This window comes from Lucilia sericata, unplaced genomic scaffold (assembly GCF_015586225.1).
Source record: "Lucilia sericata isolate MDLA Ls3-8-SP2 unplaced genomic scaffold, ASM1558622v1 Contig000161F_arrow, whole genome shotgun sequence".
Classification (NCBI taxonomy): domain Eukaryota; kingdom Metazoa; phylum Arthropoda; class Insecta; order Diptera; family Calliphoridae; genus Lucilia; species Lucilia sericata.
In genome coordinates, this window is record NW_023994191.1 from 28896 (window position 1) to 53862 (window position 24967).

General features: G+C 30.4%; 6 protein-coding genes across 10 annotated transcripts; 3 read left to right on the forward strand and 3 right to left on the reverse strand.

Moving 5' to 3' along the window:
• The first annotated feature begins 1237 nt into the window (after nucleotides 1–1237).
• On the forward strand, nucleotides 1238–2422 carry LOC119601431 (protein transport protein Sec61 gamma-2 subunit). Of its 3 annotated transcripts, none has more exons than XM_037952368.1 (2): nucleotides 1238–1317; nucleotides 1861–2422. In XM_037952368.1, exon 2 carries the CDS (start codon nucleotides 1888–1890, stop codon nucleotides 2092–2094), a length of 207 nt encoding a protein of 68 aa, XP_037808296.1. In that variant the 5' UTR covers nucleotides 1238–1317; nucleotides 1861–1887; the 3' UTR covers nucleotides 2095–2422. The 3 variants fall into 3 exon arrangements, with proteins under 3 accessions (XP_037808296.1, XP_037808297.1, XP_037808298.1); XM_037952369.1 differs by having other exon boundaries at nucleotides 1244–1313; XM_037952370.1 differs by having other exon boundaries at nucleotides 1279–1419.
• Nucleotides 2423–3097: 675 nt separating this feature from the next.
• On the reverse strand, nucleotides 3098–6089 carry LOC119601414 (moesin/ezrin/radixin homolog 2). Its single transcript, XM_037952340.1, has 5 exons — nucleotides 5211–6089; nucleotides 4875–4977; nucleotides 4599–4808; nucleotides 4298–4534; nucleotides 3098–4237 (listed from the first exon to the last, which is right to left on the reverse strand). Exons 1-5 carry the CDS (start codon nucleotides 5765–5767, stop codon nucleotides 3383–3385), a joined length of 1962 nt encoding a protein of 653 aa, XP_037808268.1. The 5' UTR covers nucleotides 5768–6089; the 3' UTR covers nucleotides 3098–3382.
• A 2990-nt stretch (nucleotides 6090–9079) lies between these two features.
• LOC119601408 lies at nucleotides 9080–10086 on the reverse strand. Its single transcript, XM_037952331.1, has 2 exons — nucleotides 9799–10086; nucleotides 9080–9670 (listed from the first exon to the last, which is right to left on the reverse strand). Exons 1-2 carry the CDS (start codon nucleotides 9819–9821, stop codon nucleotides 9352–9354), a joined length of 342 nt encoding a protein of 113 aa, XP_037808259.1. The 5' UTR covers nucleotides 9822–10086; the 3' UTR covers nucleotides 9080–9351.
• Nucleotides 10087–10795: 709 nt separating this feature from the next.
• LOC119601409 (cdc42 homolog) lies at nucleotides 10796–16704 on the forward strand. Of its 2 annotated transcripts, none has more exons than XM_037952332.1 (4): nucleotides 10796–10917; nucleotides 13898–14199; nucleotides 15194–15391; nucleotides 15576–16704. In XM_037952332.1, exons 2-4 carry the CDS (start codon nucleotides 13912–13914, stop codon nucleotides 15663–15665), a joined length of 576 nt encoding a protein of 191 aa, XP_037808260.1. In that variant the 5' UTR covers nucleotides 10796–10917; nucleotides 13898–13911; the 3' UTR covers nucleotides 15666–16704. The 2 variants fall into 2 exon arrangements, with proteins under 2 accessions (XP_037808260.1, XP_037808261.1); XM_037952333.1 differs by lacking the exon at nucleotides 10796–10917 and adding an exon at nucleotides 11580–11812 and having other exon boundaries at nucleotides 15576–15770.
• A 1423-nt stretch (nucleotides 16705–18127) lies between these two features.
• LOC119601419 (probable tRNA N6-adenosine threonylcarbamoyltransferase, mitochondrial) lies at nucleotides 18128–20120 on the forward strand. Its single transcript, XM_037952348.1, has 4 exons — nucleotides 18128–18427; nucleotides 18703–18836; nucleotides 19022–19483; nucleotides 19556–20120. The coding sequence occupies exons 1-4, from the start codon at nucleotides 18234–18236 to the stop codon at nucleotides 19990–19992; spliced, it is 1227 nt and encodes a 408-aa protein (XP_037808276.1). The 5' UTR covers nucleotides 18128–18233; the 3' UTR covers nucleotides 19993–20120.
• LOC119601418 (Golgi resident protein GCP60) lies at nucleotides 20038–23555 on the reverse strand. Of its 2 annotated transcripts, XM_037952347.1 has the most exons (5): nucleotides 23326–23555; nucleotides 22814–23241; nucleotides 20973–21144; nucleotides 20686–20882; nucleotides 20077–20617 (listed from the first exon to the last, which is right to left on the reverse strand). In XM_037952347.1, the coding sequence occupies exons 1-5, from the start codon at nucleotides 23405–23407 to the stop codon at nucleotides 20201–20203; spliced, it is 1296 nt and encodes a 431-aa protein (XP_037808275.1). In that variant the 5' UTR covers nucleotides 23408–23555; the 3' UTR covers nucleotides 20077–20200. The 2 variants fall into 2 exon arrangements, with proteins under 2 accessions (XP_037808274.1, XP_037808275.1); XM_037952346.1 differs by having other exon boundaries at nucleotides 20038–20617; nucleotides 20686–21144.
• Between the last annotated feature and the right edge of the window lie 1412 nt (nucleotides 23556–24967).

Consider the following 24967-nt stretch of genomic DNA (forward strand, 5'->3'; position numbering starts at 1 on the left):
CGAACATTCTCAACTAGTATTCTATTGAAACGCTCAGATACCACATTTTGTTGTGGAGAATAAGCAATAGTTTCTTCTAGTTGAATACCTTTCGATTTGGACCATTTTCCATTGCTCCTTGGAGTTATTCTCACTTCCTTGATCTGCGGTTAACTTTGAAATTGAAAACCAAACTTAGCTGCAGCCATTGCTTCGTACTCCATCAATTTCTCGAAAACGTTAGTCTTCTTTTTAACAGCATAAATTACTGCAAGTGGGTAAAATCGTCAATAAAGGATACAAAATATTTTGATCTATCCCAAGCTATAGGATCAATGGGTCCACAGACATTTGAATATATCCTTTCACAACCGATGACAGCTGTCATCTTTTTAACAGAAAGCAAGTTATCTCTCAATTTGGGTACATATAACATATCTTTTAATGTAATTTCAACATTCAACATTTCAACACAATTATTTGATACCAAATGATGCCTTCAAAGGAAATTCCTTCCTTTTTGCTGCATCCGTAGGAGCAAAGCCCGTTAAAACTTCTCCTAAGTTCAAACTTTCTAGACGAACTTGCACTCGGAATTGCCATTCGTCATATCCGGAACCGTTAAATTGTGGAATGCCACTTACTTCTTTGTCGCCCATAACCTCTTGTAATTGGAACGCGATGGCAAATTTATTTACATGAAAAAGGAAGTATTTGTTTAAGAAAAAAGATGTATTGTATTCACACAAGTTTACAAAGGAATGAACATTATTTCAAAAGTTTTCACAAACAAAATTTTCTCCCTATTCCAACTCAAACGATACTTTGTTGAACTGATATGAGTTCCAGGTTATGTATGTGGGCATTAAATATCTAACGAATGCGGTTCGTACTTGGATATAACCGTTATAGTAAAAAAGTTATGCCTTAATGTACATATATACATACACTTAAGTATGTTCACTGTTTTCATTACATTTGAATCAATTTTTTGCAAAAAAAAAACAATAAACTAATTAGTTATATTAAAATTTTAAATAATAACATGAACACTACACTATAGACTAGACTGTAGACTAGACTATCGACTAGGCTCTGTTGTGAACCGTGTTTTAAAATAAAATAACTTAATTTCAAAAAAATCTTAACAGTCACGAGCTATAGCAGTAACTTGGTAGCACTTTTTATATAAAATACAACCTTGTTAATTTTAATGACACATAGATGGAGCTGCAAACATTTGGTAAATGTCTGCCACGTATAATTTGTCAAAGTATGTGAATACAACAATTTCATTCTCGCGTTCATTCGTGTTAAATTTATTGCAACGAAAAGTAGGTGCGTGGTGCATAAACTCTATAAAATAAACTATATATAAAATTTATTAAACAAATAACACAATTTCTTGAATTAATTTAATAAATAAACCAACTAGAAAAGGTTTCTACAAAGTTAACAACCATATTCAAGTTCAATAAAAAACATTAAAATTATTAAACAACATGAAAAGTGAATCCGAAAAAACAAAATTACAGAGGGGAGAAATTTGCTCTAATTAGAAAAAAAATATAAATTAAAAAAAGTATTAACTATTATTAAAGTGACAAAAATAATACCAATTTATTATATTTAATAATAGTTAATATGTAATTAATTAGAATAGTGTGGAAAATATAGTTTCCGCATAAAAACTAAGTTTTTGAGAAAATTATATTGACGTGTGACGTATGCCACGAGTGCAAGCATACAGCACAAAAAGAAAACTACAACAAGTTGTCTTAATAAGATTCCACTTTTCAACACACTTTTCATTTGTTTATTTTAATGTTAAATGCTTTGATCTATTGTAACTAATTATATTTACTTTCTTTTTTATTACAGTTGAAATTTCACTAACAAAAACCCGCCATGGATAAAGTTGTTAAATTCTGTGAACCTGGTCGCGCTTTCGCCAAGGACTCCATCCGTTTGGTCAAACGTTGCACCAAACCCGATCGCAAAGAATTCCAAAAGATTGCTATTGCCACCGCTATCGGATTCTGTATTATGGGATTCATTGGTTTCTTCGTTAAACTCATCCACATTCCCATCAACAACATCATTGTGGGCTCATAAATTTCGAAATGGACGTTTTTATACCTCAAGGCTGTATCAGCTTATGTTTGTATCATAATCGTCTGTTTCTTTTTTTGATATATGTTAATATTTTTTAAGTTCCACATCCACAAAATATAAGAAAATTTATTAATGTTTGTGTTTCTACTTCTAAAACAACAAATGCATATTTTTTAGTAAATTTTTCTAGACTTTAAGCGATTATTTTTGAGAATTTTCACGTCAACTGGCATTACGGTCATTGGCTAATGAGAGTTTTCGACTTTTTTCCATTTTTTTTTAAATTCATGTTTAATTTATAACAATAAAATTTCTATAAAAATATAAATATATGGAAGTGTTTTTATTGTTTGTTAAATCCTGTTACTTCTTTCAGATATCTACTAAATTTTAAAATCACTGTAAATTTATAAAAATTCAATTTACTCCACATTTCGTCTTTACTTTAAGAGGAACTTAAAAGCTACAGCACGTCATCTTTGCTCTTTTTTTTGGAATTTATAGTCTGAAAACTTGATTAAGAAATCTCGGAGAATTTACATGATATAACAAAGGTAAAATCTTTGTATTGAAGAAAATGTATAGGACTTGTAGTTGACATAAACAATTTTATAAATAAAGATCATTTCGCTCATTTATAACGGTTCGAATCTGGCCAAAAATATTGCAGTTTTCAAATATTTTTTATTTTGAAATAGAGTCAAAGTTTTAGTTTCTTCACAGACTTCCGGTTTATATGAATCGAGAATTTTGTATCTTTTCTCTGGTTTTGTCGAATACATTCTTTTATAGACATTTAAACATACATACAAACTTCGATATCGTAGAGTATCTTCCAACAAAATGCCTTTTAAGTTTCAAGTGAAATTTAATCACGCAACTATAGATTATTTCTGGAAAGAATCAACGAAGTTGAAAAAAATGTATCTACTGCAAATTTGTTTCACAATCAATCTACCTATTCTAAAAACCCGTAATAAATAAACTCGTAATTTAAAATTGATTTTTTTTATTTTTCCTTAATCTCTATAAATATCATTAAAATTTAAAATAAACAATATTTTGTTTACAATTTTATGTATAAACTTCCTATGTACTATGTAGTATTAATGTTTTTGTGATGCAACACAGGCTTAAAAATTATGGTATACATTTGTGTGTGTGATTTTTAGTAGTTTTGTCAAAAAGAGCACCAGCTCCCTTTTACATTCGATATGCATAATATTATATGTATGTAATAATAATAAAAAAAATAATAAAACAAAAAGCACTTGAGAAACCCAACAATTTACAATTCTTCAAAGAAAGCCACACGTGCCTTAGTAGAACCAGATTTTAATTTCTTCAAGGTGGAATATTTCGTTTCACCGGCTTTTAATTGGGCCTCACTTAGAATATCGAGATTAGTTTGATTTTCCTCGATTTTAAGGAGCTCAATTTCGGATCTTAATGTTTGTAGTTGGTTCTGTACTTGTTTGTGTTTTTTCAAATACTCTAGACGACTTCGTTCGATTTCGTTAGTGATTTGCTCCATTTCGCTGTCGGTTAAAATAAATTCTTTCGTTTCGAAATCATCATTTTCAGAGTCATCGTCTGCTACCTCATTTACAACTACGCCTACACCTAAACCTCCACCTACGACCTGATTTAAGTTATTTAAATCATTTGTGGTTAACTCAACACCTCCGGTCGATTCATTAATATCGGCAGTAGAATTGCTATTTGTCAGAGACGGTGTGCTAACAGAGGCTGCAATATTATTACTGGAACTCGAGGAAGAATTGACGGTTATGTTAGGTGGCAGCATACTGTCTTGTGAGTTTTTGCGACCACGATTTAGGAAATTTAGCAGACGTGCCGTGGCTTCCCGTTCTGCTAGTTTGGCACAAATAAGTTCTTTTTTAAGCTTTTCAGCTTCGGCTTCACGTTTATCCTTCTCCACTGTGAGCTGATGTACATAGAAATCGGCATCGCGTATTTTCTTTTCAAGCTCCATTTTTTCACGTTCAATTTTCATTTGACGTTCACGCAATCTATCCATTTCACTCTTAAAATGATTCGCTTTGCATTCTGTCAATTGCATTTGCTCTTCATTGACACGACTTTTTTCAAAGTACAATTCTTTAGTTTCCTCAGAACGGCGCTAAATGAAATACAATTTTAATAGCAATATTTTTTTTTTAATTTTTAAGATAATATATACCAAAGCATCACTAGCCATGCGCATGTCTTCCTGTAAACGTTCCAAACGACTTTCCAATTCATAACGATCCTGTTCTGCTTTTTCTCGCAATTTTTTCTCTCTTAAAAATTTTGTACGTTCTATTTGTCTGCGTTGTTTTTCCTCCTTGGCTTGAGCTTTCATTTGTTGTATTTCCATTGTATCAGGCTTACGACGTCTCATATATAAATCATGATTGCCCTTACAAAGATCCAATATCTTGAAAAAAATTAAAATTTTATTTATAACACTATTTTTAAGTTACATCTTTAAAAAATGTTACCATTTTATTTATGTGTAAATCTTGGGAATAAAATATAAAACTTGATACTTTTGCATCCACTAGGCGTATAGTAAATTTTTTATCATCAAAACTAACATGTCGTATTTCATTCCATTGGAATGTCGTTTTCGGCGTTAATTTATTGTGATAATCGTAAATGTTGAGTCCTACTGCAGTTACACCCAGCCAAAGTTTTGTTTTATTTTTATTCTATAAAATAATATCAAGATTATTTTAATAAACTTGGTCAATTCAATATAAATAACATTTTCTTACTGTAATGGGGAAATAATTGACACCGTACATATCTAGGTCTTGTGCAATTTTCAAGTATTCCATTTCAACTTCATCTCTTGTCATTGGTTCATGATCCATATACCTAAAAACGATTAATATTGATTGTTAATGGTGTAAGTAAGATGAATAACTGAATACTAATTATACAATTTACAATTTATTATATATTATCGGCTATACTTTCGCCTCTAAATTTGGAATAAAGTTAATTTTTTTTAAGTTTTTATTTGTTATCAGTCAATTGATTCGTTTTCTATATTTTATTATACAATTCGAAAAAATCCTGCAAATACATTGATTAAATCCCCCTCTTACCAAGTTTTTATACGTTCCTCCCACATTTTTGGTGTCATCTGATACTGATCCGTAACACCTTTCGGCAATAAATCCACACCCTGCAACATACCATCCTTATATGTTTCCGAATCATATGGCCCATATTGTACGTGAACAGCATACGATGCCAGCAGAACAGAAGCTTCTGGACGACAATAAATATCCATTGAGAGTATACTTTGTTTAACTTGTAAAAAGAATAAATGTTGTGTTATCTCTTGTATCAATTCTTCGCTGACATTTTCGGGAAAATATTTTGCATAGAAACTGAACACATAAAAGCCATTCGGTTGCAATTGTATACGTTGATCTTTGACTTTTTTGTCCATTTTCAGCCAAGTAACATTACAACGCGTATCGACATATTGCAAACCGAAATACCAGTATTCGCGCAAACCTATGGTACGGCATACCAAATCGAATAGGTCTTGACCGCTGGCCCTCTGTTCTAATTCGAATTCAAGTTCCGAATCGAAGGTTATGACCTTAACAGGAAAAACCCTAGGTTTTTTGCTGCGAAATGGACTCATTTTCATTGAGATGTGTGTGCTTGTGTTTATTTTAAACACACTCGTTATAACATTCCCGGGGGATTTTAAGGTATTTTATGATCGATTTGATTTTATATAGATTTTTTTTGTTTATAATAGAATTTTTTTATGCTGGCGCAGCATAATTTTTAGGCACATTGACTTTCTGTTAATGAATAAGGCACTGAATGTTGTTTTTATTGCATAACAATTATGGAATTTACAAAATTTATACTATAATTTAATGTTTATTGTAATATGTTGTAGGAAAACAAAACTTTTTTTATTACATTAAAAACTAAAAATAAAATTAATTAAAACAACAACAATTTTATACAATTGTCAAAATTTGTAAAAGCAACAAATGTTTGTTGTTGATGGCTGGCGGTGTTCATTAATAAGTCTATTTGACACAAAGAAAATAACAGTGTTGCTAACTAGTTTTTATGACTAAATAAAATAAATATGTCTATTATTTTTGTAGTAATATGTACATCGCAAAGATTATTTTCTCTCAATATTACCTATCAATTGTGTTATGCATGAAATGTTTATTTATTAGGGTGATCGATTATTCGACATTTTCCAAAAACCGGTTTTCGAATAGTTCGAATAGTTGACATTTAAAAAAAATCGGTTGATATTTTTCAAATACAGAAAAAACCGGTTAACCGGTTTTTCATTATAAATAAAAAAAATATATTTTAATTTAAAAAACTTAATGTTTATGTTTAAATTTGATTAATAAAACATGGCCCGAAATGATTTTTAACAGTTTAAAAGATTATAACTTTAGATCTAGTCGTCTGATTTACATTATTTCTTTAATATAAACAAAATTAGGAAAAAAGTGGGACACTTCTGTTAAACATAAGGTACTATGTAATCCTAGCTTATTTTAAAAGCCCTGTTTAGGAAATTTGCATAGGCATTCCAACACTTCCATAAAATTTCAGCCGTAAATTAATTATTGTAATTGGAATATAATCTTAAGATTGATAAAATTTTATCAAACAGTTATCAATTTTACAAATAAATTTTTTAATTAATTAGGAAAATCAAAGAAGTTTAACCAAAGGAACTGTAGAAAAATATACGCTAGTTCCTCGACTCGAATATTTTTAAAATTTAGACGGGCTGTATTATTATTTACTTAAAAATTTCATTTAAATAATCTTTGAATACAAAGCAAATAAAAGTATTCGAAACCGGTTTTTAAAAAGTGAAAAAACCGGGTTATTCGATATTCGAAAAATCAACATTAAGAAAAAACCGCCACTGGTAAAGCAGAAAAAACCGGTTTTAAAACCGGTTGAAAAATCGAGTCGATCACCCTATTATTTATACATATGTATAGACATTTAATATATAAGTTAAAAAATATTTTATTAAAAAATATTCGTCTTAAAATCGCTGAGTTGGTAACACTTCATCCTGCAGTTCGCGCCAACATTTTGCTATAACTGCGACCCAGCTACTATAGTAGCTGGGTTCGTTCAAACCTTCGAACCTATTCCATATATTTTTGTCGTGTTCAATTATTACCGTTACGGACACATACTTTGATGCAGGGGACCATTTCCAATCAAAAAGTTGATTTTAAATTTTTTGGTTGTTACGCCTTTTTGCATTTCAGTTGACGATATTAAATATCATTAAAAAAATAATATAGGCCAACAAATTTTTAACCCAGGGACCGCAGTATACTTTTCTAAAGAATTCAGTTGCGATGAATCCGTATCCTACACATGAGTTTTTCGAGATATCATGTCCTAAAGATTAAAAATCCCGTTCTTTGTCATGATCAAGCTGTTATAACAGCGCGATTTACTTGGAAATGTATAATTTGGTCTCTGGGTTTCGAATTTTTTTTAAATTTGTTGAGTTGTGTTATATTTTCGGAAAAACGAAAACTTACCTTTGATGTGGCTGTTCCGTTGTCTTGATAATACGTTCATAATGCGGTACTGAGTTGAAATTATTTGACCCATTAGGAATCAGATTGTTCAGGAAAAGGAATCCATTTCTAGTGGTCAAGTATATCGTCACCTAAAACGCAAACGGCCCTATCTAACATTTTTAAAATTTTACAGAAACAAAAAACTATTGAAATTGAAAAGTTTGTTTCCATCAACGCGATTTATTTGTAGTAAATAAACAAATTGTTTAATAATGAAACCTATTAGTAGTTATGATAGTTGACAATGGCGTATACAAAAATGGATAAATTTGACTTTTTACCTTTAATATTTAAATGTTTTTGTAGATAGGGCCTTTTGTTTTTTGTCAATAAAATTGCTAACTTCGGTCGGAGAAGTCCAATTTTTTGTGTGAACATTTGTTTTGATGCAATACATTATAATCGATTTGAATTTTTGGTTAGCTAGGGCCGTTTGCGTTTCAGATGACGATATAGATTGCTGCAAATTCCTTCAATTACTCAACTTAATTCTTACAATATAAAAGGGATATTCTAGCGATCTTGAAGGCCACAACATTGGTTATGCCAATTTTTTTCACAGAGGTATTAAAATGAACATTTACATATGTATGTCAGTAGCAAGAATTCATTCCAGGATTGTGGAGACTTTTATAAGGGCCCTTCGAGTTGTTGGATGCATGAAATTTTAAGGAGACGAAAATCTCAGACGACTTTAACCAGAAGTGACACGATAATACCTCCTATTTGTCATGGGATAGAGGTTTCGGAACTTTAGTAGTTCGCCAAAAAATTGGACAATTACATACGAAATTTTTAAAAGATGTATGACGATACAGTTTAATACAAAACTTTTGAAGGGCTAGAAGGGGGATCCATGATGGATTGGTTGATTACTATTTATTAAGTTAGTTATGCTTATTTTTTTTTGTAATTTGAAAATATTTAAAGATAAGAGAATTATAATTATTTTATAATTCTGAAACATTTTGTAATTATAAATTGAATTAAAAATTTTTCACTTTGTAATAGCTGAAATTAAAAAATATAAGAAAGTTTCCTCTGTTGAATGCAATCCAATAAATAATTAATTCTTTTGGGAATTAATTCAATTGAATCTAAATTTAAAGAATTAAATATCTGAATTATTTACAAGAGAATAATATTAAAAAAAAAATGGTACATAAAATATTTTAAACCGAATAAATAAATTAGAATGATGCATTCAAATATTTTAAGTAGAATTGAAAATTAACGAGAATAAATTCCGTCTAAATTTTGTCTACAATATGTAAATTTAAATAAATCAAATAATTTAAAAATATTTAACAACAAATTTCTTAGAATAATTGCAGTCAGTGCACTTTTCAATTTTTCAATTTTATAGTAGTGACTCATGAAAAGTTTTATTTCAAATAAAATATATTTTCATTCAATGTTTTCTTTTAATAACTAAACTAAAAATTATTTTGTAATAATAAATATATGAAAAAAAGATTTAAGTATAATATATAGAAATAACATAAATTATTCATAACATCTTATATATAACTCCTTCAAAAACATCATTTATTAATCGACTACACTCATTAGGATTATAAAAAATTACCATAGTGCAAAATAATATTCAATAGCTGCTATGTTTGCATTTTTATACCGCACATCTTTTCATGCGTTCCAAATGTAAATCGTGTAATAGTTTATTTTTTACATAATAAAACGGATTCTGAGATTCATCTAGTTCTGGTTCATACAAATTTTTATCGGCAGTCATAGGTTTCAGAGCAGAAGATTCTGCCGTCATCATATCTTTGGTTAAGTGTTGCAAGTGATTGTTGTTGTGATGTGCATGAGTGTTTTGTAGTTGTTGATTATATTGAGCCTCTTCAAAATTAGATAAGTGCAAATTATTAATACGTTTAGACAATGGTGTTGATTCACACAATACATCATCTTCACGACTGCGTTTTCTATGAAATAAGAGTTAAAATAGACATGATCAAATTACGACTTTAAAAATATGCAACATTTTACATGTCTAGGTCCACTGTAAAATACTGTCTCCTCTACTTTTCGTACTTTTGATTGTGGTTCTTACCTTTTATCAATTAATCCAGACATTTTTATAGCTTCCTTCTTCTTGTCGAATTAAATTTTATAATGAAATGCTTGTGTTTTAATATTTATTAATTAATTTATTCCTTGTTATTTTAACAAAAATTTATTGGCATCTCAGCTGTCATTGTTTTTATTTAAAAAAATTTCTTCTGATATATTCTCACAACAATGACATTCTTTGTTATTTTTTTTAATAACTGTATGAACATAGCTGTATAAAAACGTACTTTTAAAACGTTAATGTTATCGTTGCCGTTAATGGGACAATATTTTTATTAAAAAAGAGTCATGGAAAATTGACTCGTTTCAAACCAGTATTATATAATTAATAAAATTTCAAATGATTATTTTTTGAATTAGGAAAAGAAAATTTCATCTTGCAATAATTTTTCTAATTTTCAAATTCGATTGCCCTTTTCCAAATTGGAAATGGAAAATCTTAATGTAAAATGAATATCCTAAGCTTTTCTGGATTTGAAATGAAGAACTTTTACAATATGTAATGAAAAAATATATTCCTAGCTGTATTTAACAAAACGTTAGACACATATTCACGTTTAATACTTTTCTAAAACAAATCTATTGTGCAAAACTACCATATTACACATCTCTTCATAATTGTTCAACGCATAGCGTGGTGAATTTTATATTCAAGAAGCGCAAACAGAGACCTGTGCCGATTTACTCTAGCCGCAGGAAAAATTTAAAAGCCGCCCTTGTCAAAAAAATTGAAGCATGGTCTTTAGGACCATATAATAACCAGTTGCTTCATTAAAAAATAGTTGTATTGAATCCATTTTTGATATATAACAATTTTCAAAATATTTTTTTTCAAACTTCCAATTTGAAATTTCTCTGAGCTTGCATTTATTCAAAATCGATAAAAAAAAAAATAATAATACAGCTGAAAATTTAGCCGGCTTACGGTCGATTTTAAGCCGCCGCCGATATTTTTAGTGTCAGCCGCCGCCGCCGTTAATATTTGTCGGCGCAGGGCTCTGAGCACAAAGCAAAGAACAGCAGAAAGAAAATTTAAAGAAGGAAATTTTTTGTGAATACGAGCTGATCTGCCCAACCCATAAAATTTCTTGTTAAAAATGTAAGTAAATTAACAAATTTTTATTAGAAAAAATAACAAATAAAACTAAACAATAATAAGTGCTAATGAAAGAATATAAAAAACAAGTGCTAATGGTCAAATTTGTGTTGCAAAATAAAGAAAATTCTAAAGTGAAAAGTTGAGACGATACGAAAGAAAAAAAACTTTGCAACGATGACAGAGAAGTAACGACGAGATGATGAAGTCGGCGAAGCAGTGCAACAAAGAGGAATATAGAATAAAAGAATAATGGTGTTTTTTTCATACCTTTAAAAACGGAGTGTGGGGAAAATGTCGCCTACATTTTTTACAAAATAAAAAAATTCATACTTATGTTCTTGCGGCAACTTTAAATATCAAGGCAGCGCAGTGGCGTAGACTGGGCAGATATTTGACTAGTTAGTTAGTCAGATTATTTGTCGTTCTGTCTATATGTCTGATGATGATGGACTAAGAATTCAGCTAAACAGCAAAAATAAAACAAACCCAGGCACTTAGCTGATGATAATGGGCTATGAAAAATAAACCAAACCAGTCAAGTCAGCCAACGCAAGCCAGGCAGCTTATCCATAAAAAGAATTTGTGCTGCTATTGATATTTATATGTGTGTTGTTTTTTTATTTTTTGGTGTTGATATTGTGTGGTTGGTGTAGCAATTGTTTTTTAAACGTTTTGCTGCTTTAGTATGTGTTTGGAATTTTCTTTATTCTTGTGCTAAATTCCTAAAAACAAGTTTGGAAATCAATGACTTTCAGTTATACTTAGTGCAATGTTAACTTTAAAACAAGTACATTTTTATTTTTACCAAAGCAAAAGCATTAAAACAACTTAAGACTGTGAAGTAGTGTTTGGTGTTAATAGTTTAAAAATAAAACTGCAAAAACTAAAAAAATTGGTTAGTTATTTTCTAAAATAGTAATGCGTAGTCTAGCATATGAATTTTTGTCTTTTAACTGCTCTTTCTTTTTTATGTTTGTACTCCAATGTATGTATAAATGTAAACCATGATGTTGATTGGTAGTTAATAATTCTTATCACGTTATCACATAATAGTTTTCCCGTCGAAAAAAAAAACAACAACAGCAAAAACAAAAATTGAGTCATATCATTGTAGCAGAGATATACAACAAATGTATGTATTCATACTTACATACATACTAGTATATTTGATAAAATGATCATAGTGCAAAAAGTATTCGAGTCAAATGATTACTCCATTGTATACAATAAAATTCGCTGTTTGCTTCTATGCACTACCACCATGCAATCCAAGTCAATTGCGTCGTCAAGGCTCTGCTATCACTTTTTTGTTGGTTGCTTGTAGGGAGCGACTGCATTCATCAAAAACGATAAAAGAAAATCATATTGTATACAATAACAAAAGTGGGATTGTGTAAGTGCATTGCAAATCAGAGTATTAAAATAATTAATTATTAAGTTTAAATTCATCCAAATATATATTGACTTTAACTTTAGAAATCCAGTCCAGGTCCAGTTTGTCATATATTTTTGACGCTCTGAAATTATTTCCAATTTATCTTCTTTTTTAACCGAAATTGTGGACTTTTTTATTGTTAACGAAATATTTTTAAAAGATCTATGTTCATTTTTTGAGACCATGAATGATTCAACCCAATTTCAGATACTCTAATCTGAAATAAAATAAATCGAAACAAATAATCGGACAGACCAAGGGCCATGGGGTGGAAGAATAGTAAAACTTCCCAGGTACTATGTTCTAAATAGTTTACAACTGGCCTTGCAATAGGTATGTCATGATGGATTATTACTGCTTCATCATGTCTGGTCACATTTTCTGGGTGTTCGTTTGCTAATGCTTCACATTCAGTTAGCCTATGATCGGCAACTGTCGAATTGTAGTAAACATTAAAATAAAATGGAACGCAGAATACCAACTTTGCATTCCGTTATGAAGAGGGGTGTATAACTTCTAAACCCAATACAAAATTTTTAAAATTCCAAAAAGTAAAACCAATTTTCTAGAATTTGTTATTTTAATTTTCTGATTGTTTTAATGTTGCACGACGAAAGACAATCATTGGGACTTTACACACAACAAAATGTAATTTGTTGTCTACTTTTTATTTGTTTGTAACAGGCAGGAAGGAAGTAAATTTGAGTTATTTGAAGAATTTTAATATGTGCAATACTACTAACAAAATTGTAAATATTTTGAAAGAGTAAAAATTAGAAAGCATTTTTATGCTCACAAGCGAGCTTATTCCAGCTGCTATAAATAAGACTTAAAATGTTATCAGTCAATAGTTTATTAAAGAAAGTTTTTTATATTAAAAAAAGTTACATTTTAGTCTTAATCTATGTTTTTAAAGTTCACATATTGTAATTGTTATCCACCAATGCAATGGTTTTATTGTTAACATTAGATGAACTCCACCTAAAAAACTTTTTATATGCATATTCTCCATAGTAGGGTAATTAATTCTAATTCAAACATTCATCCTTTGTATAGACGCCAACAATAGCATATTGTTTTTTTTAAACACAATCATAGAATAACTCTTATCGTGTTATATGTATAAACTTGAGCCAGGCACTCCCCACAAATACTGTCAACTATAAAGAATAAAAAAATGCACCACATGAAGATAAAATCAGACAAATATACATTTTAACACAAGGGAGTTTTCAGTAGCAGAGTCTAGCAGACAGCCAGTGTGTTTTAAATTATTTTGTCTTTATGCTTTTATACATGTAAAGTTAAAACGCAATGGTGAAAAAGAGATTTTCAACAGAAACAGAATAAGGCAAAACTTTCAAATGATAAAAAAATCGCAATAAAACAAATATGTATTTACAAATGATTCATTAAAGGTTTTTTTAAATACAAAACTAATAGCATACAGTAAAACTAGTAATAAATACTTTGTAATTTAATTAATAATTGTAAATTTTGGTTTATTAATTGTGTCCTTATTCTTATAACGTTTTTTACTTTTAGCGTAATTAAAGACAATGCAGACTATTAAGTGTGTTGTTGTTGGTGACGGTGCTGTTGGTAAGACATGCTTGCTTATCTCTTATACAACTAATAAATTCCCCTCGGAATATGTGCCCACCGTTTTCGATAATTATGCCGTAACGGTTATGATTGGTGGCGAGCCCTATACATTGGGTTTATTCGATACAGCTGGTCAAGAGGATTATGATCGTTTGCGTCCATTGTCGTATCCACAGACCGATGTGTTTTTGGTGTGTTTCTCAGTCGTTAGTCCTAGTTCATTTGAAAATGTTAAAGAAAAGGTAAGTAGTTGTGCTTTTTTATTTTTTCTGGAAATCGACGAATCTGATACGCAAATCACATTGATTTGTGTTCTGTAGTAATAGTCAGGCTGCGGAGATCTAAGCGATCTGGAAAGCTACGGAATTGATACGGAATCACATGGATTTCGCGTCTGTAGTAATAATTTATGTCGATAGTCAGGCTGCACTTAATGCATTAAGAATGTTATGAGATGTGTTGGGTATCAGGCCACTGAAATATACAGCGTAATGAGATAGCTCACGAACTGTCTAGATTAGGTTCAAATCTTGACCCAAATGAAGGGAACAGGAAGGTTGAACTACCCGTTTGTCACTATTATAGATTCCACGACATTATCTATTAGCCCTGCTAAAAGCAGAAAACTTGTTGCACTAGATCGATGTAGTCTGAGGACACTGACAGGGATACTTATGGGAAATTTTTATATATTTCAGGAACCAGTTTAATTCCCCTTGGGAGACAGTCTGGTTCTAGTCCTTTAGTGACTTTTTCAGTTTTTCTTAATTATTCTCTGTGTTTGATTCTTAACTTTCCCTAAAGGTAATCATGATGGACCTCAGTGGTCTCTAACCTTATTTCGAAGATCAGAAATTTTAAAGTATTTTCAATGCAGATTAGTATCAGATTCGAAAAGTCAAATATAATTCGAACTTTTAAGTTGAGAATTTATTTTATAACAATTCGAATATAAAATCGAAAATTTTAATTTATGTTCGAAAGTTTGTTAAAGCTTTTAAAATTAAGGCTACTTTATGAGAATTCTCTACACTGTAATAGCATTGCAAATTTTTGGAATCCTATTGTCAAAAATGCCGATATTTTTCATTTTCATACTTAAAAATTTCGAAAATTTTCGTAAATTTAAAGTAATTACAAAGTAGTTTAGGAATATATTCGGAAATTCGAATTTAAATTCGAACTTAATGCTGCAGTTTTAATTAATAAAATATAATAAAAATTTTCCCTTTTCAGTGGGTGCCCGAAATAACACACCATTGTCAGAAGACACCATTCTTGTTGGTGGGCACACAGATTGATTTGCGCGATGAAACCAGTACTTTGGAAAAATTGGCTAAAAACAAACAAAAGCCCATTGGCATTGAAATGGGTGAAAAATTGGCTAAAGAATTGAAAGCTGTCAAATACGTTGAATGTTCAGCTTTAACACAAGTAAGTTGTTAATGAAATATTTTAATTGAATACCTGTTACTCCATTTCTGAAGAAAAATTATAATTCTTTGGACAAGGAGGAATAAGTTATTTATACTCTTTAGTTTCTATCAAATAATAAACAAAGTTTTTATTTATGTTACTAATACATTATCAATTGTTATTTTTATTTGGCTATTTGCAGAAAGGTCTTAAAAACGTATTCGATGAAGCAATATTAGCTGCATTGGAACCACCAGAACCCACAAAGAAAAGGAAGTGCAAATTCTTATAATTTTTATGTGTATTATAATTTATTGAAAATAACATAACAAACAAAAAAATACACGCAATCAACAATTTCTAAAAAAAAAAATAACAAATAAACATAACAACAAAATATTGGCTTATATTAAAATTTAAAACAAAGCATCAAATTTCATTATTAAATTGAAAATAAGACAAAAAATTAAATTAAAAAAACATTTACGGCTTAATTTAAAAACAAGTAAAAATGAACCAGTTATTAAGAAAAATAAAGTTTTTTTTTCAAACAAAATCTTTAAATTATAAAAGAACACCAACATTTTAAATAATGTTAAACTATTTTCTAGAAAACAAATATTGAAAAACTTCAAAATAAAAAACATTTAAAAACTATTCAAACAGCAGTAACAATAATTTATCTATAATTATAATGGAAATTAATACCAACAACAGAATTGAGTATTGAAAATAAAACAAAAATATGAAAAGAAAAAAACCTTATTATAAACCACAAAAATATAGTTATTTAACATTAAAAGTCTACAAAAACATTATTTCCCTGTATTCCCCTTATTTAATTTTACGTTTAATTATTTGTTTTAACAGTTTTTTCTTCTCTAAACCACAATATATTATTAAATTAAAAAAAAATCAAATTCCATACAAAAAACTCTCTAACTATCCAAATATTTCTCTCTCTAACTATTTCCCCCTCATGCAAAAGCAACACTTTGTCTTAATAAGGTGTGTTATATTTAGTAATTAAAACAAAAACATTAAAATTAATCTAAAATGAAACACAAAACGTGCATAAACAAGAAAAAATAGTAAGAAAAAGAAAACAAAAATGATTCTAGTTCTCTCGTCGTAATGAACTAATGCATTTTTTTTAATTTAAATTAAATAAAAAAGTATATTAAAATATATTAATCATTAATAATAAAAGCAAAAAAACATATTTTTATATATACAATTATCAATTTTTACATTATATTTTAGTTTTAGACATTGTAATTATTGATTTCAGATATTATAATAAAGAATAAAACCAAGAAATAATAAAAAAATCTACATTTTTGACCCTTTTTTTACTTTATACCTATTTTTCTTTTGTTTACTATCGTTTTGTTAATGTTTGTAAAAAGATTAATTGTTCTTAGATTTATTAAACAAATGGTATTGAGAGGGCGAAAATTTGTAAAACTACTTGGATGCAGTTCAAAATCAATCTTATTTTCAACACTTACTACGTTTTTACAAAATTGGTTTCAGAATAACTGAAAACCCGTTTTGCTGCAACATATTTGAAACAAATCGTTTTAGATGGACTGTGATCCTTCAGGCTTCGAGTGGCCAGCCTTTAGTAGAAAAACTACCCTAACCTAACTCCCATATTTAAGAATATACTACAAATATCTACCAATAGTAATATTGTCTACCCAGAGATATTACTTAACGGAAAGACGCCTTTGGCCTCAAAATTCCATCAAGTTTAGTTTTCGAAATATCGTGTCTTTAACTTTGAAACGTTATAACAGCACAAATACACCAGTAATTATAAAATCTGTTATGTCATGTGAAAGTCTAAACTGGCGACTTTAAAGTAAAGGTTTCTGTTTCCCCTAATATTCCTTTTTCGAGATACCTTAACCTTAAATTTGATCGTTTAGAAAAGTATAATTATGTTATTGGGTTTCGACTTTTTAACATTACTAATGGATTAGCCGCTCTAAATGAGAATTTGGACTCAGAATTCCATCACATCAAAATATCGAAATATCATGATGATAGCAGGATCTGTTAAATCATCCGAAAGTTCAATTTGTTGACTATATAATAAAGGTTTTACCTCCGTTATACCTTATTTCTTCTTCGCGATATTTTTACCTAGAATTTGGACCTTTAGAAAAGTAAAATTTGTTCTCTGGGTTTCGACTTTATTTTTTGCCTGCGTTATCGTTTATAACACTGGTTTTCAAGAGAATCAGGAATATGTGCAACCTAAGTCATAAGCTCTCGTTCCTTTCAATATACCCTTAAGGGTCTTTATAAAAAATTCGTTGGAATCTAAATAACTCTATCGAGCCTGTTTTTATGAAAATATATTTATAAATATCATTTGATAGTAAAATTTGTAGACTTTAAAACAAAGGTTTTTTCTCTGTAATATCTTAAAAGTAACTTTTTAACTCTGTCGATCATTAAAATATTAATCGGTTATTCTGGGTTTATTAAACATATATTACATACAATATTCCTTTATTAGGCATTTATGAATACGGGGATAAGTCCAGCATTTAGGTCGTTTACGTCTAGTTGGGAAAGGTACTCGGAAGTATAGTTTTCATTTAACAGATGAATAAACTTAATCGTAACATTCCTGTAGTTAAGTCTGTTATAAAAATTTTATTCGTAGATATTTTAAGATGTTTCGCCCAAATTTTCTTTCTGTGTAAAACAGCTGTTTTACAGCTGTGTTTGTTTTGGTCGTTGTCTCTTTTTCTTTTGATAAGCATTGAGTGGTGAATGCGTATTTGTTTGGTTACATTAGTGGTTTTTCTTCTCTCTATGATTAATACGTCTTTTATAAGTGAAAATGTTATTGAATTGTAAAAAATTAATCAATTATAAATGCTATAGAAATCTGGCGACCATTTCTAATAGGAAATTATGTATTTTGGGTATAGAAACTTCATGCGATGATACCGGTATTGCAGTTGTTCGCCATGAAAATGGTCAGAATACAGTGTTGGCAAACGTCTTAAATTCACAACAAAGTTTTCATATAAGGTGAGTTAGTTGGTGTTATTTAAATGATTGGTCCTTCGAATCAAAATAACAAGGAATTGTATTCAATACTTTGTAAAAGTATGCAAAATATTCCCCAAATAAGTCAAATTTCTCAACATTTTTAAATCCTATTTTGTAAGAATAAATTTTCTTAATAATATTTGAAATCGGCTGAATAGTTTTTCCTAATTATTAATACAAATTAGTTAGAAAAATACTTTCCCTTGAAGAAAGAATAACACTATTTTTATTCAATAACTGTTGTTTTTTTTCAGATATGGCGGTATAATACCACCACGAGCACAAGATCTTCATAGGTCACAAATTGCCAATGTATTTGAACGCTGCCTAAAAGAATCAAATCTTAAAGCTGAAGATATCGATGCTATTGCCGTTACAACTAGACCAGGTTAATATCTATTTAAATAAAATTACTGTTTTATTAATTAGATTTGGTTACCGAATACCGATACATTTGTTCGCTAAAAAATCGTTTCCCTCAATACCGTTATTAAACGGAAAAAATCATGAATTTCATCGTTGTGCTAACAATGTTCTTTAAACCATACATTTATTAAAACTTTTTCTTTTTAGGTTTACCCTTAAGCCTACTGGTTGGTTTACGTTTTGCCCGCTATGTAGCACGTTTATATAATAAACCTTTGATACCGGTACATCATATGAAAGCTCATGCTTTACAAGCACGCATGGAATATGATATACCATATCCTTTTCTATGCCTTTTAATAAGTGGCGGTCATAGTCAATTGTGTTTTGTAAAATCTTCGGAAGAATTTCTGTTATTAGGTGAAAGTTTGGATGATGCTCCCGGTGAAGCATTTGATAAAATTGCTCGACGTTTACGGCTGTATATAAATCCCAAATATACTAAATGGAATGGTGGTCAAATTATAGAAGATGCTGCTAAATATGCCACTAATCCTGAAGCATTTGAATTTCCTCTACCCTTAGCTCGTATGCGAGATTGTAATTTCAGTTTTGCCGGTATTAAGAATAATTCATTTCGAGCGATAAAGCGTCAGGAGTTGAAGGAAGGTTAGTTATTTTGAATTTGCCAAAAATGTATGTACTAATTTTTTGGAATATTTTTTATTTCCCCATAATTAGCTTGTCCCGCAGATTCTGTCATAACAAATTATGCAGACTTTTGTGCGGGTCTTTTGAATGCTGTAAGTCGTCACTTAATGAATCGTACCCAAAGAGCTTTAGAGTTTTGTATAGAACGTAACTTTTTTGGCAGTGGGCCACGTTCACTAGTAGTATCGGGAGGTGTGGCCAACAATGATACAATCTACCATGATATTTCCCACTTAGCCGAGCAATTTGAGTGCAAAACTTATCGTCCCTCTAAAAAGTACTGTTCAGATAATGGTGTCATGATTGCCTGGAATGGTATAGAACAGGTTTTGAGAGACGAAAATTGTCTAAGATGGGATTACAATGACATAGACATACAAGGTAAAGCAGAACTAGGAGAGTCTTTAATAAATGAAGTAACGGCCGCCAGCATAAAATGTAAATGGGTACATCAAAACAGAAGTTGATAGTAATTAAGATATTAAAAAAAAAAATAATAATAAAATATGTGTATATTATGAATTACTTTAATTTTTCTTGTTGTTGTTGATTTTAAAATGTTTGTTATTTTAAACATAAAAGTTAGATACATTAATAAATATTATTAAATAATACATTCAGGGGATAAATAAAAATAAAAAATATGTATGTGAATGTGCTATAAATAAATTAAACTTAACGCTCGTAATAAACTCGATAGTATAGGGTTTTTGAACGCCATATACTGTAGCTATTGTCAAATTTCAATAGGTAGACACCTTCACCCGGATAGATGTGTGAGCCTACGTAGACCTCATTAAAACATTCTCGTCGATAAATCGGCACAATTATGGAAATTGGTGGCTTTATGGAGGAATTACTTGTCAAACTACTGCGATCATTTGCCAATGAGCCACATTCAAGATCCTCATTGGTGGACAAATAATCTTCATCTAAAAATTCATCATCATCATCGCTGTCGCTAACATGTACGGTAACTTCTTGTGTAACCGGTTTACTCCATTCAAAGTAAATACCAAAACCAATATCGTAATTATCAGTAGCAAATTCCCAGAATATAGATTTACCATTAATATTAGTGGGTACTCGTACCTTAAATTTTGTTGCAATAAAAATAAATTACTTTAGGTTTTTCTACAAAAAACATATAAACAACTTACTGTCACCGTATCGCCATGTCCTATAGTTATGACACCATCCCCGTCGCCAGCCGATACTTCAGCTTTAAATTCTTCTATATCCGGCCTTGTCCATATTTTAGCCGGTTGTATTAGTACGTAATCTTCATCATCGTCATTGTTAGGCAATTGCAATTGCAATTGTTGCTGTTCATCATAGTGTTGTTGCTGTTGATTATCTATAGATAATTTGGACAATTCTTTATTTAAATCATCTTCAGTGTTCCGTTGTTTCGCTATTGTGGTGGTGGAAACGTTGTTATCGTTACCTTCTCCAAAAGTGTTCGAAGTTGTATTATTATTTGTCAAATTTTCAGTGGGATTATTATGATTTTGCATGTGTAATTGCTGCATATATTGATGATAGTGTTCTTGTTGCAGCTGATGTATGAGAACAGCTTGTTGTTCTGGATTACCGGGAAATTGTTTTTCAGCATAGGTCTAAAAAATATAGTAGAAAATTTTGTATATATTAATCTAATAATAATAGAAATAGTATTAAGAAGTAAAATCCGGATCGGTCCCTAATTGACCATAGCTACTATATAACCACTTCCGAAAATCAGTTTAACATAATTCATTAACAAATAACCATATCGAGACAAAATTTAACACAAATATGTTGTGTATATACAAAAATTTGCATTTCGGATAGGCCCATAATTGATCATAGTTCCATAAGTCCACTTTTGAAAATCACTTAATAGTAACTAAGTCACGAATTAATTATGATATCGGAAACATATGCGCAAAACAATCTGTGAAAGATTTCCCCGATCGTCCTATCGGATAATTGGTCATATCTCCCATATAAAGACCTCTTCTCATAAGTCATTACTTAATTGTGATATTACATTGTACGACACTTTTTCCGGATTATTCCATTATTTGTAACTTTCAAAATTTATAAAATGTACATATATCTCTATAAATATTCGACTTGTCATAAAAAACCTTATAGGTGAAGGGTTTTTAAGATTCGGTATAGCCGAATATTTTTATTTTAAATTAAAATCAGTCTCTCTCTTCTTACCCAAGACAACATTTTACAAACAAATTAAATGTACTAGTAAAGGTATTTTCAGACTACAATACTGAGTATTAACACACTTCAAATTAAAAATATTATGAAAATAATTCGCATTTTCAAAACATCAATCCGAAAAATACATTTTATGTTTACACTATAACATTTGTAATATTTTTTATCCAATTTTCAATTATTTATGCACTTTTCGTTCTTATTTTTAATGTATTTTACACTTTTTGTTTGTTTTTTATTGTATTTATAAAATACATACCGAATACGTTTGAAAATAAAAAGTTTTTGAATTGTTTTAAAAAATTTATGAATACCGACCGTATGCCAAAAAAATCAGTAATATTTTTGAAAATCAAATTACAAATTATATTTAGGGCGGGTTTCTTACTACTCAGTTAAACTAGGCTTAACTTGCTGTTAGATTAAACTCGGAACAAATTTAGGCGGACTTTAATCGATGATTGTGTTTTTCAGTTATGGATTTATGTTCAGTTAACTTTGTTAGTATTGCCAACTTTTCACTCAAAAACATAAACAATGAACAGCTGTTTTTTGCAAATAATACTTTTGTAAAATGAAAAATTTTTGAAAATTGTTAAATAAACATTTAAAACAATAATAAATAAAACAAAACAAATCAGAATATTGCAATTTACTTAAAATATTAAGTTTTTGTTCTTCCGAAATCATTGTTTCATTGTTTTTGTTAATTGTGTCTTCTCACTTATAACTTAAGTTTAATTGGCCAATAACACTCAGTTAAACTAAGATAATAAGTAACGTTACTGTTTACTGAAAAACACAAAACATATATTAAACTAGGTTTAAACAAAGAATGTAGATTATCTTTATCTGAAAAACCCGCCCTTAGACTAGTAAATTGTATTATGATACAAATATTCTTGACAAGTATTAATACTCAGTATTGTAGTCTGAAAATACCTTTAGAAATAATTAATCAACAGAAAAAAAATACTTTATTGTCTGCTGACACTATTATTTATATTGACCCAAATAAAAAATGATTGATTTGTTGTTGTCTCTGTTGTTTTTTTTTTGTCCACCTACCTTGAACTGTTGATATGTTTGCTTGTTAAGCGCATCCTGTAGTTGACGTCTTTGCATTTCCTCCTTGTAACCCTCCTCTAATAATTCCTGTTGTTCTCGTTCCTTTTTCTCCTTTTCTAATTTTTCTTGTTCCATGCGTCTTAATTCTTCCTTTAAGGTTTCATCACGATTTTTTCTTACTGCCTCAACATAGGGACGAAAAGCACTACACATAGTGTCCAGCAAATCAATAAAACCCTCCATGGCCTGTTCACGGCTAATATTGCCCAGCATTTGCCAATGCAAACGTCGATCTTTCCCAATTACATCTAGTACACCCAAAGCGGGTGCATCTTTGGGGTCGAAAGGTCCACATGATGCCTGCTGTTTAAATGCAATTAATTTCAAATTATCCTCATATGAAAGATGTACAGCTTTTCCAGAATTTTCTGTTAATTCAAACGGGAAGAGTTAATTAAAATTAATAAAAGTTTTGCTGTTGTATAGAATATTTTTCGTTTTTTTTTGCCTACGTTTGTAAAATTGCAGAGCCATTCGGTAAAGTTCCTGCAATGGAAAACCCCATTTCTCCAACTCAGCTACATTTTTATCCATTATATTTTGTTGTTAATGCTGGTTTTCTTAAATATAAATGTGTTCTTTATTAGTAAAAATATAAAATACGTTTATCGAAAAATTATAAACAAATAGTGAAAGAATTTTTTCTTATCTACTGCCAAGACCTGCGTCGACAAAAATTAACAGTGGCAGACGACACTAAAATTTTCGCCGGCGGCTTAACTATGGTAGTAAGACGGCTACATTTTCAGAAGTTTGTTTTCAATTTTTTTTCAATTATGTATAACGTATGTAAGTGCGGATGTATATTTTATACTATAAAATAATTAATTTGAGACAAAGTTGTTGCAAATTAGATAAATTGCATTAAATATTAAGTTGATTTTATGCCAGAACAGGTGCATAGTACTTTAAGGATTTACTAGGGTGAACCATTATTCGAATTTTTCAAAAACCGGTATTAGAATATGTAATTGTTACATATCGTCACCTAAAGCACAAACGGCCCTATCTAACATTTTTAAAATTTTAAAAGAGAAGCAAAAACTATTTCAATTGAATATTTTGTTTCTATTTTATTTAATTTTATTAAATAAACAAATTGTTTAATAGTGAAACCTATCATTTGTTATGATAATTGATAACGGAGTTAATAAAAATGGATAAATTGGACCTTTTACCATTAATAATTAAATGTTTTTGTAGATTGGGCCTTTTGTTTTTATTAATAAAATCGCTAATTTCAGTCTAATGAGTCCAATTATTATTTTTGGATATTTGTTATCATGCAAAACATTAAAACTAACAATAAAAAAAGATTTTGAATTTTTGTTAGGTAGGTGACAATATATAATCGGGAAATTGAGATACCGGATTTTCTTCAAGAAGTAAAAGCCAAATTTGTAACGTAATTAAGTAATGTTTACAGAAATTAAGTATTAGTTGGTTTAATATGTGTAATTTAAGTAGTAAGTAAGTAAAGTAATTAAGTAAGTAATTAAGTAAGTAAGTAAGTAAGTAAGTAAGTAAGTAAGTAAGTAATTAAGTAAGTAAGTAAGTAAGTAACGTAAGTAAGTAAAGTAAGTAAGTAGTAAGTAAGTAAGTCGTAAGTAAGTAGTCCTTCGTCCGTCCGTAAGTCAGTCCGTCCGTCCGTCCGTCCTCCGTCCGTCCGTCGTCCGTCCGTCCCGTCCGTCGTCCGTCCGTCCGTCCGTCCGTCGTCCTCCGTCCGTCCGTCGTCCGTCCGTCCGTCCGTCCGTCCGTCCTTCCGTCCGTCCGTCCGTCCGTCGTCCGTCCGTCCGTCCGTCCGTCCGTCCGTGTCCTCCGTCGTCCGTCCGTCCGTCCGTCCGTCCGTCCGTAGTCGTCGTCGTCCGTCCGTCCGTCCGTCCGTCCGTCCGTCCGTCGTCCGTCCGTCCGTCCGTCCGTCCGTCCGTCCGTCCGTCCGTCCTTCGTCCGTCCGTCCGTCCGTCCGTCCGTCCGTCCGTCGTCCTCCGTCCGTCCGTCCTTCCGTCCGTCCGTCGTCCGTCGTCCGTCCGTCTCCGTCCGTCCGTCCGTCCGTCCGTCCGTCCGTCCGTCCTCCGTCCTCCGTCCGTCCGTCTC